The sequence below is a fragment of the Oryzias latipes genome, chromosome 9 (assembly GCF_053564925.1).
Source record: "Oryzias latipes strain Hd-rR chromosome 9, Olatipes_Hd-rR_3.1".
In the NCBI taxonomy this organism is placed as follows: Eukaryota; Metazoa; Chordata; class Actinopteri; order Beloniformes; family Adrianichthyidae; genus Oryzias; species Oryzias latipes.
In genome coordinates, this window is record NC_136245.1 from 33,341,860 (window position 1) to 33,358,816 (window position 16,957).

The 16,957-nt window shown below is 40.4% G+C and overlaps 1 protein-coding gene across 4 annotated transcripts in view; it reads right to left on the reverse strand.

Moving 5' to 3' along the window:
* Window positions 1-5,127, reverse strand: part of col27a1b (collagen, type XXVII, alpha 1b) — a 75,223-nt gene extending 70,096 nt beyond the window's left edge. For all 4 annotated transcript variants that reach the window (XM_078953306.1, XM_078953304.1, XM_078953305.1 and 1 more), the window contains exons 1-2: window positions 4,711-5,127; window positions 2,757-2,821 (exon numbers count right to left, since the gene is read on the reverse strand). In XM_078953306.1, coding sequence (XP_078809432.1) covers window positions 2,757-2,821; window positions 4,711-4,763 — 118 coding nt within the window. In that variant the 5' untranslated portion in view covers window positions 4,764-5,127. The remainder of the gene's footprint in view (window positions 1-2,756; window positions 2,822-4,710) is intronic.
* Window positions 5,128-16,957: the final 11,830 nt, after the last annotated feature.

Sequence of the window (16,957 nt, forward strand, 5' to 3'; positions counted from 1 at the left end):
CCGGTGTTTTTTTTAAATTACAATAATCCCGTTTTTTGCCCAAATCCAAAAACCTGTGTTGTTTTACTAGAACGTACATTTTGCAGAGCTGCAGGAGTTTATCAGAAAGTCACCTCTGAGTTGTGGGCGGGACCGTTGGTGCAGAGCAACCCCACCTCCCCTTCACAACTTGCAGAGAAAGTCTAAGGGGCCATTCGATTGGCTGAAAGCTTTGCTGATGAGTTTGATTGACAGATTTGTTAGCCAATGACTACATTAGTTGACCTGCAGCGTCAGGAAAATCTCTAAATTCACCGCAGGGATTTCTCGCACAAATCAGAGAGTGGGTTTGTAAATGCACATTGTGCAATTCGCATGATCTGTGAGTTCATATTACAAGTGCACCTAAAAATTATGTTTGTGAAGCAACTATTGTGCATTTCAGAAACATGTATTGTGTTTTTGTGAAACACAGTGTGCACATTTGTGAGAAACACTTATTGTGAATGTGTAAAAAATTAAGTATGGATGGGTGAAACGACAAGTGTGTGTTTGTGAAACACACGGTGTGCTTTTGTGAAACACAACATGTGGATTTCCAAATTTCTATTGCACGTTTGCATAAACTTACAGTTGTGAATTGGAGTGTGTGCATTTGTGACGCAGACTGTGTGCATTTCTGAACTATGAGACTCTTCTAGCCTCACACACGACAATTTGAATAAAGACATGGCACAGGTGCTATCTCATCTTGGCACAATTAGTTTGCGTGACGAAATGACGTGTTTCACATGTTAGTCTGAATGCATAAGTTTGCATGTGTGAACGTGTATTTTGGTGAGGTGTATATGTGTATGTTTGTAACATCTGAGTGTGTGTGTGTGTGTGTGTGTGTGTGTGTGTGGAAAGGCCCCGACCCTTTCAGATTTGTTATATATCTAAACCTGACCATAATGATTACAAACTTCCAAACTTCCAGCAACTTGTTGTTTTATGATGCCTTATGATTTTTACCCCCCCCCCCCCCCCCCCCCCCCCATAATCACCCTCCCCTTACATCCCTGTCTCTTCTTCCCCTCTTTTTTTTTACAAATAAAACTCTTACAAATATAAATGATGTAAATAAAGTTAAGTCTACAAAAGGGGTTTATTCAAATATACAACTGGGGTGTCAGAATATTCCTAACGCCATGTTGTAACAGTAAAATATGTCCAACACACGAGGCCTTCAGGTCTCCTCTGTTTGCTCAGCTGTTGGACAGGACAAGTAAAAAAAATGAATAGAGACATGCTCAGAGATGTGATTTTAAACTCACAATATCAGAAAAATGCCACAATAAGATGTTAAATCACCAAAAACTTTGAATCGCACTATTAACCCTTGTGCTAAATTGTGGGGTCATCTGGACCCCACAAGTTAGCACAAAGGTTTTAACCGCTCTTTTTACTTTCTAAATGGGTTACTTAAAATTTACCCCCAGCTTGGCCAGAACTCTTCCTTTTATTTTATATTATAACATTTTAAAAGTGCCTTTTAAAACAAAAAAAGAATCAATCTAACAAATAACAGATGAAATGGTTTGGATGTAGACAAGAAGTAAAAACCCATCGCCGTCTATACTTTCCTCTGTGAAAGCAGATTCTGATTTGTTTGGATTGATCTTTAGTTACATGTTTTCCTTTAATAAATCTAATTTGACAAAGTTTAAACATTTTCTGTCTTTTTTTCCTTTTATTTTATTTTGAAACCCAATATTCTTGGTGTATTTCAGTGCAGTTACTTCCTGCTCACAATTCGGCTTTTTTTATTTTTATTTTTTTTACCCAAGTCAAACTTTCCAAATTATGAGACAAGGATCACTTTTTAGGTCTTTAATCTTTGTCGCTTAATCCAAAATGCTGCTTCCTGCTGGACTCTCTGCACTCTTTGTGTTTTTAAGAAGTTTTTTCTATATTAAAAAAAAATGTTCATGAATGTAAAGTGAAGCCAGACATACAAAACTGAAGCATAACTTTATTATGAGATTAAGCGTTTAAAATGCATTATAAATGCATAACTGATTTAAAAACCGTAATAACCAACAAGTATAAAGAAAAATTATTGATTGAATGTGTTGTAAAATACAAAACATTGATATATTATTTTATTTCCAATAAAAACTATATTTTTGTTTAATTTCTGTACTTTGTTAGCTGAATAGTCTTCATCTAAATGCTTACATTTATTTAAAAATGCAGAATATATGATACTTAAAGAGCTATTCTGTCAAAGGCTGGCGGACAAACATCCACTAATTTATACGATAAATATACATAATTATCTTAATGATTAATGTGACCATAAATTGAAAGATTTTTTTTATTAAAAGCTCCTCAAACAAAAAGAACAACGTTGGGTTCTGCTTTGTTTTTCTCTTATCAAAACCATGACTAAGACTCAGTTTCCTTCTATCTTGTTAAGTGGAAAAAGCGTCAACCAAAACTTCCTGCTGTAAAATCCGAGGATGAGACAATCCAACACATGTGGGGTTGCAGGATCTTCAGAAGCTCCTCACTTTACCTGATTCTGTAGGCCGACTGCCTTTCATCAGCACCAGATGCAGAACTTCCTTCCACGTCTTAAACGTTTGTCTTCCTCACCAGAGATCCTCTAATATCAGCATCAGCTGACTTCAAACCGTGAAAAATAAACTAACTTCTTCTGTGATTTAAACAGTACTAATTTTCTGTTTCCTATCTTGATTGTGAACCACATGACTTGTTTTTTTTTAACTTACCTTGTCCTTGTGTTAGCTGAAGAGAGCAGCTGCAACACAGCAACGCCCAAAGAATCAGAACTTTTCTGGAAAAAGGAAAAAATTAGTTAAACATGGCAATAAATTATTCAAATGTTGTTGTTTTTTAGGATTGAATCTTTTTAGATTCATTTGATGCATTCTAGTAATAAAAAAAACCTACAATGTTGTAAAAATATGACCTGTATTCTTTCCTTTCTGCCTTTTTTCCTATTTATTTTTTAGTCTAAGATAGGGCTGCACGATATGAGAAAATCTTGCAATTTGCGATATTAGTGATCAATATTGGTTATGACGACATAACTTGCGATACATGAACAAATAAGGTAACAGTTTATTGCAGTTTTTGCCGTCTTTAGCGATATACGTGACATCAGGAAAACGATAAATTTGCGATTTGTTGTGCAGTCCTAGTCTCAGATGTTATGATGCAGACAAACACAAACATATATTTGCATTTTTGAATCGGTAACTAGAAGTCTTTCTACTCCTGATAAATCCGTCCATCCATCCATATTCTAAACCCAAATTAGTTCCATTTGGGGTAACCGGGATGCTGTGAGGCGGGGTTCACCCAGGGCCACACAGAGATACACAATCGAGCACAATCTCATTCACACCTAAGGGGCAATTTAGAAATCTACCTGATTTTGGACTGTGGGAGGATTCTGGAGAAATTCCACACATGCACAGGGACATCATGCAAACGGCACACAGAAAGGACAAAGCTGGGGTCCACACCACTGTGTGGCCCCCTGGTAAATGCATCAAAATGTAAAAAAATCTTTATTTGTAAATCTTGGGACCAGCCTAAGCTTCAACTTTCCAACCCTCCGTGTTCATGCTACAGAGGTCCTTCAGCATAAGCAATGGCTTAGACCTGTTTAAAGATGGCGCGCTTTGTCTTATCCAGCAGGACGACCACATACTGCATATGTGTCTATATATCCGTTAATGTTAGTGTCTTTGTTTAACTGTCTGTTGTGTCTCAGGGACCTGATCTGCAAATGAGCTATTGGCCAGACGGCCTGTGGACATGGTTTTGGTTGCATCTGAAACTGTCTCGTTTTTTGTCCTTTCCCTTTCAAATAAATAAATAAAAACTGCCGATGTTTGAAGGGGGCTCCCTTAAAAATAGCTCATCTACTCAAAACTGACAGACATTATAAAGATGGTCAAGTCTGAAAGGGTTTCCTTTTAGTCGGAATGCCTGAAACCTTCTGCACTTCGTCACTTTAATAATGTGGGGTTTTCTGATTCCAAGGGTCCAGAAGTGAGATCTGTTCTTCACTACTGTGTCATCGATTTCCTAATTTTGAGTTGTGCAAAGCTCCAACACCACCGATTGGCTCAGCGATGATGCTGAGGTTGTTCCAGCTGTGGACCTTTATTGGGGTTGTTGCAGGAAATGTTCCTTGCAACGAGCGGTCAAGCACTGACACGCTTTGGCCCCCACATTCCATGTCATATTTTTAAAAATATGAGCAGCAAACACAGAAAAAGGTGGTGTCCAGTTTTCAAACCGACTCCTGTCCCTCCTCCCGCTGAGGCAGATGCACAGCAGGGAGGAGGGGCTGGGGGAGGAGAGGAGGGTCTCCTCATCCTGATCCATCTCCCCTTCAATCAGTCCCAGATCATCTGGCAGCTCATTGAGAAACAAGCTGCTTTAAAAATATAAATAAATAGCTCCAACAGACTTTCTCTGACGCATGCGCAGAGCTTCAAAACTATCTACTAGTTTACCTGCGCAGACAAGTTTTTTAACTTCACATCTTCAGCTTTTCGCATCTGAGGTTTTCATGTATTTTTGTTGTTGTTGTTGCATTCTACCTCATAAATCCCAGTTGTCGTTCATGACATGCAGGATTTGGATCTTGCACCTGAAAATCCTGCAGAGCCTTCAAGAACTAATCTACTTCATAAAGCATGAACTCACCCCTCGACTCCAGGTCCTCTGAGTGTGGAGCCCGGGGCATTGTCCGGTTCCATTGCGGGTTACTTCATTCTTTCCTGGAGTTTTTTATTGTAGTCCACAGACAAACTTTTTCCATCCCACGTGCTGCTTTACAAGTCCAAGCAAAGCGTGCCAAACAAGACCTGATTGAGCAGCAAAGACGAGGCAGTTTGTAGTCTTTTCTGTGGTTCCTTCTTGAAAATGACCACGAAGATAAGGGGGGGGGGGGGGACGCTCCACCTGTGCGCCTGCGTCCGTCTTCCGCGCCTTCTGTCACTAACTGGGAGCTCAAAGGTTTCCTTGTGAATCTTGGCGGGACCCGCGCGTGAGTGTGTGTCAGAACTTTTCCAAGAGAAAGTGTATTGTGGACTGAAGGAAATCTTGAGAGCTGAGAAGTGTGTGGGGGTGGGGGGGCTCCCTCTGTCGCCCTCAGCTGACATCCAAGGAAACGTTTGGAGCTGTTGGAGGCGCGCGCAGGCAGCGCGAGCCTTTCACAGCTGGCTGCGTGCGCGTCGCTCCTGAAATTAAATGGGAAAACAAACACAAACGTCTTTCCATCGTCAGTTCAGCTGAAGCTTGAGTTACATGAACTTGTGTCAGCGGTCAGTGGCGACATTTAAGGAGGACTGCACCACCTCTGCTCCACAAAAACATACCAACAAAATGATGAGTTATTTTGGCTCAGATCCCAGCGATGAATCCACCTCGTTTTAAAACAAACCCAAACTAAATCTTAGTAAATGAAGCATTTATTACCTGTAAAACAATAAATTTGATGTTTTTTTTCCTTCAGATTTCCACCTAAACTCTGGGAAACCTGAACCTGTTTGGATGAACGAGCTGATATCTTGGACAAATACGACTGGTTAATAAAAGACTGAATCAAACACATAAATACACCAACTGTCAAATTCACATTCACCAGACGCATGTTTTTAGGTATATCTATTATTATTACTTTTGTTTTAACTATTTTAACACTTTAAGAATTGTACGTTCATGTTTGGAATGACTGATGCACCCTCGGTAGTTGATGCACTTTTTATTTAATAGTTGTAAATCCTTTTTATTCATTTATTTTTCTGATAATGTACTGTTGTGAATGAACTAGCTGTAAATTCTATATTTTTATGAATAAATGATACACTTTGTGTATGTTGCAAATGTGACAATGACCGATAAAATATCTAATCTATGGGTGAAAGAGAATCAATCATAAAACATAAACATAGAATTTATATCACTGTCATTTAGGTCATATCAACAGAAAGCTTAAAGACATTAAACCACTAGATATCTGGTTATACGTATTGTTGTCCTGCCATCACATATTAAACAAATATTTAGTATGATGCAACTGCAGCAGCTCTAAAATCCTTTGGAGACATAACTCTGAGAGAACCTTTAAACTTCTTGCTCTAAAAAAACAACTGTGCATCCACCAGACATTTTAAAATGCGGATGAGTCTTTCATGAGTCACTGTTTACAGTATGAATGGCTGCTTTACAGTCTAATGTTTGATATTCAGTTAACATCCCTAATATTTCTTTCCGCTTGATGTAAAAAATATTTGGACCAGAGTCAATTAAATTCAACTCAGTTTTATTAATAAAACCCAATATCACAACCGGCAATTGTATAGTAAACCTGAAATCCTAAGGATCATGAAGTCATACGTACCAGATGGTGGGGCTGCAGACTGTTGAGAGGGAAATTTCTTCTGCTTTTTTATGAAACAGGGTTTGCGTCTATCGGCTCCATTGCATGGCTTTTATTTTGACAGGAAGCCACCAGGGTTTAAAACTGCTAATGAGAAACAATTTACATTTTACCACCATCAACAGAATGCTTTTTTATTTTATTTGATCAGATAAAGTGCTTTGTTGTTTACCTTAACTTTCCCTTTTTCCTACATTTGCTGAACATCTGTAGTCATCTTGTACTTTTACTGTCTAGACTTAAATGAAGACGCATTTAATTTCACAGAAGTTTTAGGTTTTCAGAACCAACGACTCTCTGGAGCAACAAGGCTCATTATGACCCTCACAATTTTTTGAAAACCAAGCGGAACATGCTCAGCCTTTTTTCAAAAATCAGAAAGAGAAAATACTCGGGCTGTTTTTTTTTTTTTTCACTTCACAGGTCTGACAAACGTCAGTAAACAGTAATCCAGAACAGACTTCAGCAACAATGAACGGCCTGTTAAAAATAAACCATCCGACTGGTTTTGGTGACAGCCTTCCTGTTTCCTGCTTGACCAACACTCACATTCGCTCTCGCTGCAGGCTTGCTGGGATCTGGCTTGCAGAAATGCATTCTTGTGTTTGTGTGTGCTGCAAAATTCCTTTGCCAAAAAAAAAAAAACCAAAAGGCCTCATGGATCCGCCTACTATCCACATGCTGTGACAGACAGTGTCCAGAAAAGACCCAACAGAGCATCGATTCAGCTCCGTGCAACTGGATCCCTCCTCCTTCCACAGAGCCTCTCAGTTCACCCCCCCCCTCCCCCCCCCCTCCAGCCATGAAGGAGGATTACTCCCTACCTTGACAGATCGTTATCCACGTACCTGTTCAAGTCAAATCAGATGTTAGCTTTCGTTACCACATGTTTGGGTTCATCACCATGAAGACGAAGTCTGCACAGGACATCAGTGATCTGGAGGCCAAGGTGTCATTTTAAATAAAAGGATTTCTTGATATATTTAGGAAGAACAAGCATGTTTGTTGGATTAACATCACTCTGACAGATGTCTGGCTGTTTGTTGCATTATTTTATTAAACTGGTTTGCATCTTGCTAACAGGGAGGAATGGGGGCCTTTACTGGGCTTGGTGATTTAACTGTGGTGTTTAGTATAATGTTAGTTGTCTGTGGAATTTGTTAGCGGATGTTTTTGGATGGTGAGCTAAATCTGAAAACTCTTTTTAGTTTTCTTTTCTGTGTGGAAGCTGGCACTTCTGTTCCAACAGATTGTTTCTAGTGTTTGTTACTGATTGGCAACCAAATGAACGGTTATAAATGATGAAGGAGAAGTTCATCTCCTGTTTTTCCTTTCAGGAACTTCACAGCTGCGAGTCCACTTCACTTTTACTGCAGATGCCCTTCCTGACCCAACCACCTGCATTTCACTCGAGTCCGGCGCATGGAAACACTGCAAAGTTTCCCCATGTGGTTGTAGTAACTAACAGCACCTGGTAGACACAGGTGGTCCCCATGCAAGGACAAACCAGACCCCTCCTCAGCTTCTGAGCCAATGCCTGTATACTGCATTCACACCGACGCGGTTCCTCGCAGTCAGGCGAGAATGATCAGATTCTCCTCCAAGTTGATTTTGGGACTCTGCCTCTGCTGGCGGCATCCTCAAAACGTCACAGGTCAGAGCTGAATCCCTAATTGGTTTACACAATGGCTCATCTTCACCATGAACTCCGGATGCCTAAAATGCGCTGCGCCCGATGCTCAAAACGAGCCACTGAGCGCCTCTGTACATAACATTCAAACTGGACGCCCCCTGAGGCGCGAATCGTGTTCAGTGGGAGCACGACTTTAGTCAACAGAGGTTCACCAAGCGGGGTTTTGGGTTGTCCGGCCTCGTAGAGAGTCACAGCAAGGCTACATCTTAAGGGGAGAGAGATATTTACTGGAGGCTACATGCGCGCCTCGCACAGATCTGACCATTTCTTCCCCGTAAGGACAGTTACAGGAATCGCTGTACAATCTTAGGACAAAGGCCCAAGATCATGTTTGTCCATGATGCCAGACCTCTTCGGGAAGGCTCATCCATTATTGAGCTAATTCAAAACATAAAAACACTTTCCATTTGTTTTTTGTTTTTCAAGAAGCAGGTGACCATCTGATCTAAAATGAAACATTTTTAACAGCTTTTTGTTCAGATAGACATGAATGAAACAGAGAAAGCAGAATTAAGAATTTGAGACCTTTTTTTAGATCAGCGGAAATAGAGCTGACCCCCCCCTTCACGGAGCATTTCACAGGGTAAATTTGCATTTTATGTGTATTTTGACTCATCCACTTAGCTTTGTGGGATTTCCAGAGTGGAGGATTATTCATCACAAACCAAGGTCATCAGATTCTGCAAGGCCTCCATGTTTTTGCTCAGGACTTTCTGATGAGCAAACTGTGAGGACGAGTAAATAAAATAAAACATAATCATCCATACTTTCTTATAAAAGCGCTGGTCTTTAATAAGTGCTGATGTAGACAGGCAGACATACATGATCAGACTTAACTCTCAAAGGATTTACCCATGAGTGCGTTCAAGGTTCTTTCCAGAAATGTTTCATGGTGGTCCGTGACATAAAAATGATTTAAGAGCTTTTCATCGGTGGCCTCTGGGACAATGAGTCTGGGAGCAAATGTGGTGCAATTGTTTCACTGATTTCAGTGGTTCAGCGAGTCTCCTTCCAGCTTCTTCTCTTCTCATGGTTTCATAGAAATGATGAACGGCCGGCGATTAACATACGCCTACTTTTCTTTCTAAAGGAGATCCAGTTTTTCCTCAGACACTTTTATGACTCGACTTTCTTGCACTCATCGCTGCCACGATCAGGTCTGTAAATGTTGTCTGGTGTGGATATCTGCTTTGACCCTTACGTCAGTCAGGGATGGGTACGATACAAGTCAGCCGTTTTTTTTCAACCAACGTCAAAATACTATAAAAGCTAGTATCAGGTGTTGGAGAATTGGGTCCAGATAGATCCAACAAGAGCATTTCCTGCTCTGTTCTTCAGCTGTTTTGGAAATTACAGGCAGACGTTTAGACTAGTATGAGATCTCTTTGTTTTCTGTGTTCCTATCAAAGGAGGAACCTGGTTTGGGTGTTTTTAGGCACACTTGGATCCATTCTTTTCTGAATGTAAACATTTCTCAGGCTTCTTGCATTACATAGGAGCTCAGAGGAAAATCGATGCAGCTAAAGTGTGTAACTGTAGTATTTACAAACCCGTCTTGTCAGTTTGAATGCCAACTTCAAAAATGCAACTCAACTTTGCAGAAATGGGATTTACCAACAAAACTGCAGTAATGTGCCTGAACGCAGTCTTCTCATTCTGTCTGTAGCCCCGACTAGATGTGGTAATTTCCTGCTCCTTACCCCGCGGAGCTGCAAAAAACACAGGCGCCACTGCCAAGTTGGAGGTTTTGTTGCAGTGACATTTGAGCGGAGGATCAAACCGCTGATGAATAATCCATATCGAGAAGCTGCTCTTTCTGCCAAATGTCAAACAGCAGTGGGAGCCATTGTTCAAGAAACAGACTCAAACTTTTCATTCATCACTACCACAATGCTTCCAGCACAAAGCAGAAAAATGTGCCGACTCAGACAACAACCAAAGATCTCAGGTGGCAGCTCTGGCTTAAACAGCTCCCCGGGCAACTCGCCCAACATGGCGCCCCCTGCCCTAACAAGTCTTCCTGTTTTTTTTCCAGGGATACTTATGGAAAACAAAACAATACAAAATTAACAATTCAATGGAAAAAGGACGTTTGTTTGGGGAAACAGTAGATGTTGCCTCATTTGATCGTGTCGAAATCGTGACGAAACCAAAATGGAAAACAAAAAAAACTTTACAAAATGAAAACAATTACTTCTGGGTGTGTGTGTGTGTATAGGTGTGTGTGGGTGTGTGTGCATAGGTGTGCGTGTGTAGATGTGTGCATGTGTCTACACAAATGTGTCTTATTCAGAAGAATTTTGCACTAGAAAAAATAGATAGATCCCACATCTAAGTGTGAAAACATCAGCTGGATAAATCAGGAAGGAGATGGCCAAACCGAACAACACCCATGCATCTACCCATCCATCCATTCATCCATTCACCCATCCATCCATTCATCCATCCATCCATCCATCCATCCATCCACCCATCCATCCATTCATCCATCCATCCATCCATCCATCCATCCATCCATCCATCCATCCATCCATCCACCCATCCATCCATCCATCCATCCATTCATCCATCCACCCATCCATCCATTCATCCATCCATCCATCCATCCATCCATCCACCCATCCATCCATCCATCCATCCATTCATCCATCCATCCACCCATCCATCCATCCATTCATCCATTCATTCATCCATCCATCCAATTAATCCATCCATCCATCTATCCATTCATCCATCATCCATCCATCCATCCATCCATCTATTCATCCATCATCCATCCATCCATCCATTCATCCATCATCCATCCATCCATCCAATTAATCCATCCATCCATTCATCCATCCATCCACCCACCCATCCATTCATCCATCCACCCACCCATCCATTCATCCATCCATCCATCCATCCATCCATCCATCCATCCATCCATCCATCCATCCATCCATCCATCCATCCATTCATTCATCCATTCATTCATCCATCCATCCAATTAATCCATCCATCCATCTATCCATTCATCCATCATCCATCCATCCATCCATTCATCCATCATCCATCCATCCATCCATCCATCCATCCATCCATCCATCCATCCATCATCCATCCATCCATCCATCCATCCATCCATCCACCCACCCACCCATCCATTCATTCATCCATCATCCATCCATCCATCCATTCATCCATCATCCATCCATCCATCCATCCATCCATCCATCCACCCACCCACCCATCCATTCATCCATCCATCCATCCATCCATCCATCCAATTCATCCATCCATCCATTCATCAATCCATCCATCATCAGAACTTGCAGAATCCCTTTTGGCATCACATGGTTGCTGGAGCCTATCCCTGTTGCTGTTAAGCTAAGGCATGGTAAACGCTGCTCCAAGGCTGGCATTTCATAAGAACTGAGATGGACCTTTTTATGCTTCATCTCCTCTAACCTACAAGCTGCAGCATAAACAGATTAAAGCTGAGCCTTCAGGCTGCTCTTATAATCAACGGTTTTGTCGGCAAGCACATTCATGAGATCACCACCACCAACGACTTCCTTCTCGATTTGTCTCACAGCAAAAGCTAAGTCAACAGTTTAAGTGAGCTGCGGAACTGTGCCTGTTTTTTCCTCTTTCTTTGTCTAAATCTGGCAAACAGTCTTTCTAATTAGAGAAGCCGGGCAAACTTTCCATGCCTGCAGCACCTCTGCCCGTCCCATAAAAACTGTTTTTGAAATCACAAATATGAAGGGAGTTGATAAAACAAAGTTTTCTGTGCTCTCGGTCAGCCTGGCTTAAAAGGAAACGAGCACATGAGACCCCCCCCCCCCCCCACACACACACACACACACAGACACATGCTTCCAGAAACACAACACCTGCCATTCTTTAAACAGATCAAACACAGAAAACACACTTCTGGCCCTTTTTTTAAGAGCTTTAACACTCACATGAATAGTTATTGCACCTAGCTTTTTGTCCATTCTTTGACGAGGGGGGGGGGGGGCGCCTTTTAAAAACATTCCACCACACGGGTGACAGTCTAATTATCCAGAACAAAGTAAACCAACACGTTAACCTATTCCGAGCTGAGGCTCTTATCTGCAATGCTTTTATTCTGAAAGTCTAAAGAGGTTCGAACCAAGTGGGCAGATTCTGTGCGTTGAACATTTTAGTCTGACACTTCAAGGTTTATGTCTCCATGACTGGACCCTCTGCTTTGACGTGGTTTACATTTCTTTTATTTTTCTATTTTAATGACTTTCTTGTTCTTTCAGAAAGGTCACGACACCAGAAACAGCTCCCCAACTGGACTTCCCATTTAAAGAAAAGCTAGTGTTTCACCATTTCCTGTCGCTGTTGGTGATGCCTCTTGGTACGGTGGTCCAGAAGTAAATCACATCAACGAATCCCTCGATGAAAAAACATCAAAACGACAATTTAAAAAGCAAATAAACGTTAAAAAAAGACTTTAAAAATCAAAACAAATTCCAAAGACCAAAATGTAATTCCAAAAAAACAACCTTTAGGAAAAAAGTACTTTATTCAGTACACCACAAGTATTCTTAGGGTATACTACAAGGGAGACAGTATTCTTGAAGTTAACTTTTTACTCGCTATACTTTTACTCAAGTACACCTAATAAAAGAAACTAACCCATGTGCTACTTTTTTGCTGATAGAAAATACAATTTCAAAGAAAATCATACAACATAATAAAGAAATGTTTCCAGAAATCAAAATAAAATAATAAAAAGGGCGAGAAAAAAGAAACCAGTGAAGAGGGTATTGTAGGATGTCACTGATTAGAGGATGACTTTTGTCCACCTTTTTTAAACAGGAAGTTATTTGGCAAAACCTTCCTACAATAGAGATTTAGTAAAGCTTTCTATTGATCATGTTTGACTGATCAACAAACTCTTTTCCACAGTTTGAGCAAACCATCCTTCTGCTTTCCCTCTTCTTCCAAACCTCATCATTCGGTCAGTGATGTCTCATAATACCCAGCTTTTCTGGTTTCTTTTTTTGTTTGATTTTGTTTTTATATTCATTTTCATTCATTGGAAAATACTTTTCTGAAATGTTTTTTTTTTTGGCTTCTGGAATTTTGTTTTGATTTCTAAAATTTGATGTTTTTTTTATTATTTGACATCCTTTTTTAATTGATGTGATTTGAGCTTCTGTGTCCAGGATCCTCTCCAAGCTTCTTTCCTCTGAGTCAGATTTTAGTATTTAGCTTTTCCAGCATTTTTCCTGCATTTTTGTCTTTGTTGGACAGATTTGAGACCAGAAATTTGATTTTCCTTTTTCAATAAAAAGCTTATTTAATTTTCTTGGAATCGGTAGAGCGGCAAAAAAACTAAAAATAGGACAAAATATTTTCTCAAAACCAAAAAGTGTACCCTGTTCACTATTAAGTGTTAAGTGCTAAGAATTAGAAAGTCAGCAACAGAGCTTTTCTGTTTTAAAGTCAGTGGAAATGGACACTTGAGAGGATTGTTTTCTGACTTATGTCTTTGGTCAGAGTCAAGTAATTCAATTCCCAAGACTTTTCATTTTGCTGCAGCACCACATCTCTCACCTGAGAGGGCACTCTGGTGTGACCGCTGAAGCTTTTCCTGCTTTCACAGACAGAGAAGAACTTTATAGTTCTTCTGTACTTATTATTGGTCTTACTTAAAAAAAAATCTGAAGAGTGATGCAGGTACATTTTTCAGTTTATTTTTGGAGCAGCCCCTGTAGATGCTTTGCAGAAACCTTCAAAATGTTTTATCAGAATCAAATCAGAATCAGAATCAGCTTTTATTGGCCACGTATAGCGCATGTACAAGGAATTTGTCTTCGGTGTCTTGTGCTCTCGTGCAAACTAGCAATGTATAAAAAAGTGTGAGGGGGTCAGACAAAAGAAGGATAAATAATAAAAAAGAAAGTATTATAAGGTAGGAATAAATAAACATAACTAAATAAGAAAAGAGTCTAAGTAAAATGCAGCAGTAGTTCCGGTGTGACCGTTTCTGTGGTTTTGTTCCGTGTTCTTGAGTGGTCCGGGGTCAGGAGTTTATTAGAGTGACAGCTCGGGGGAAGAAGCTGTCTTTGTGGCAAGTGTATGAGGGGCCGTATGAGACATTATTTATTCTGAACCATTCACATTCATACATTCTTGCTCTCACAGTCATATATACTCTCTTTCGCATACATATATTCTCTTACGCATACATATATTCTCTCTTGCACATACATATATACTCTCTTTCGCATACATATATTCTCTTACGCATACATATATTCTCACTTGCACATACATATATTCTCACTTGCACATGCATGTATTCTCACTTGGGCATCCATATATTCTCTCTCTCGCATGCATATATATTACTTTACACATACATACATTCTCACTCTCATTGTCACTCTTAAAAAAGAATATATGTATGGGAAAGACAAGTATATATGTGCGTGTGAGGAAGAGTATATATGTGCGTGTGAGAGAGGAGTATGCATGAAACGGAAGTGACTTTGCATGAAAAGGAAGGCACTTTGCATGAAAAGGAAGGCAGATGATTTCTCGTGCTCTGATTGGACGAGAGGCCGCCACCTCCTATTTTGAACAGACGCTAACATGAACCAGCAAGAAGGAGCCACGGTACAAATCGCCGTATTCGCTCACTCTTCCAGAAGGATGTTGTTTCCATTCCTTATGTAGTTTCTTTTTGGAATAATTTAGTTTATCATTTAGAATGTAAAAAGATTTGGAATTTACCAGCAAAATACTTTTTAACCAATAAAGTGAAAGAAATCTCATTCAAACTAATCCATAAATTCTATCCATCCAAACTATATCTGCAAAGATTCAAAAAAGATATTGATGTTGCCTCCTCTTTTTGTCAAGAACACCCTGAAGATGCTGTACATTTATTTTGGTCATGTCCCTTTTCCACTACTTTCTGGTCTAAAGTTTGTCATTTCATTTCCGCCCACATTGACCCTGACTTTCGCCTGTACTTACAAAATGTTATGTTTGGCATCACCCTCTGTCCATCTCGTAAAAAAAGAACAGTTGTACTTCATTAACCTTTTGTTGTTTTTATGCAAATGGCACATTCATAAATCAAAAGTTACGAATCATACTCCTCATTTCTCAATCTTTATCAATGAGTTCAAACAATACATTAAGACAATAAGAAACTCTGATAATAAGAACACCATCAAAACATTAGATCTGTGTGTTAGTTTCAATATATCTGCATAAAATGCATTAACCCACTGGCTTGTTCCTTCGTTGTTGTTGTTCACTGTTTAATATTGTTCTGTATTGAATTTTTACATTCAATAAAGTTTGAAAAAAAAAGAAGAAGGAGCCACGGGGGTCCTGCAGCAGGCCATCGGAACCTTAAGAAATATTTTATCTTCGCCTCACCATTGCCTTTTTTAAGACATGACAGCTGGTTTTCCCACATTTATATGTAGTTATGGATTAAAAAAAAGAGGAACTTGTTTTAATGTAAATGCGTGTTCCGGCGTCTACAGGAAGTGTCGCCCATAATTCATGCAAAGGCTCATGGGGGCTAGTAATAAGGTGGATACGGGTTTTCTGTTTCGGTGGCGCTTCTATTACCATTATTGGTATTTGAGACATTCTTTTGTGCCACTTGAGGTGAAGATAAAATATTTGTTAAGGTTCCAATGGCCTGCTGCAGGACCCCCGTGGCTCCTTCTTGCTGGTTCATGTCTGTTCAAAATGGGAGGTGGCGGCCTCTCGTCCAATCAGAGCACGAGAAATCATCTGCCTTCCGTTTCATGCTAAGTGCCTTCCTTTTCATGCAAAGTGCCTTCCTTTTCATACAAAGTGCCTTCCTTTTCATGCAAAGTCACTTCCTTTTCATGCAAAGTCACTTCCGTTTCATGCATACTCCTCTCACACGCACATATATACTCTTCCTCACACGCACATATATACTTGTCTTTCACATACGTATATTCTTTTTTGAGAGTGACAATGAGAGTGAGAATAATTGTATGTGTAAAGTAATATATATGCATGCGAGAGAGAGAATATATGTGTGTGCAAGTGAGAATATATGTATGCGATATAGAGTATATATGTATGTGCAAGAGAGAATATGTGTATGCGAAAGAGAGTATATATGACTGTGAGAGCAGCAATGTATGAATGTGAATGGTTCAGAATAAATAATGTCTTATACGGCCCCTCATACGAGTGGTTTGGGTGACGTTGTCCTAAAGTGCCGCCCTGACGGGAGGAGGCTGAAAAGGCAGTGTCGGGGATGAGAGGGGTCTTTTACCATTCTGCCAGCCCGCTTCCGGACTCTGGACCGGTACAGGTCCTGAATGGGGGGAAGGCTGGAACCAATAATCCTCTCAGCAGATCTGATGATTCTCTTGAGTCCATTACTGTGGTGTCTGGTAGCTGATCCAAACCAGACCGTGATGGATGTGGTCAGGACAGAATGAATTATTGCCGTGTAGAAGATGGTCAGCACCTCCAGAGGCAGGTTGAACTTCTTGAGTTGTCGCAAGAAGTACAACCTCTGCTGAGCCTTTTTCTGGAGTATATGAGAGGTCCACTTAAGGTCTCGTGAGATGGTGGACCCTAGGAACCTGTGTGAGTCTGCTGAGGGGACAGTGCTGTTGAGAATTGTGAGTGGGGGAGGTGGGTGTAGGGGGGGTTCCTCCAGAATTCCACTGTCATCTCCTAATTTTAAGTGGCCCGATGGCTGTGGTGTCGTCTGCAAACTTCAAGAGTTTTACAGAGGGGGCTCCTGATCTGCAGTCGTTTGTTTAGAGGGAGAGAAC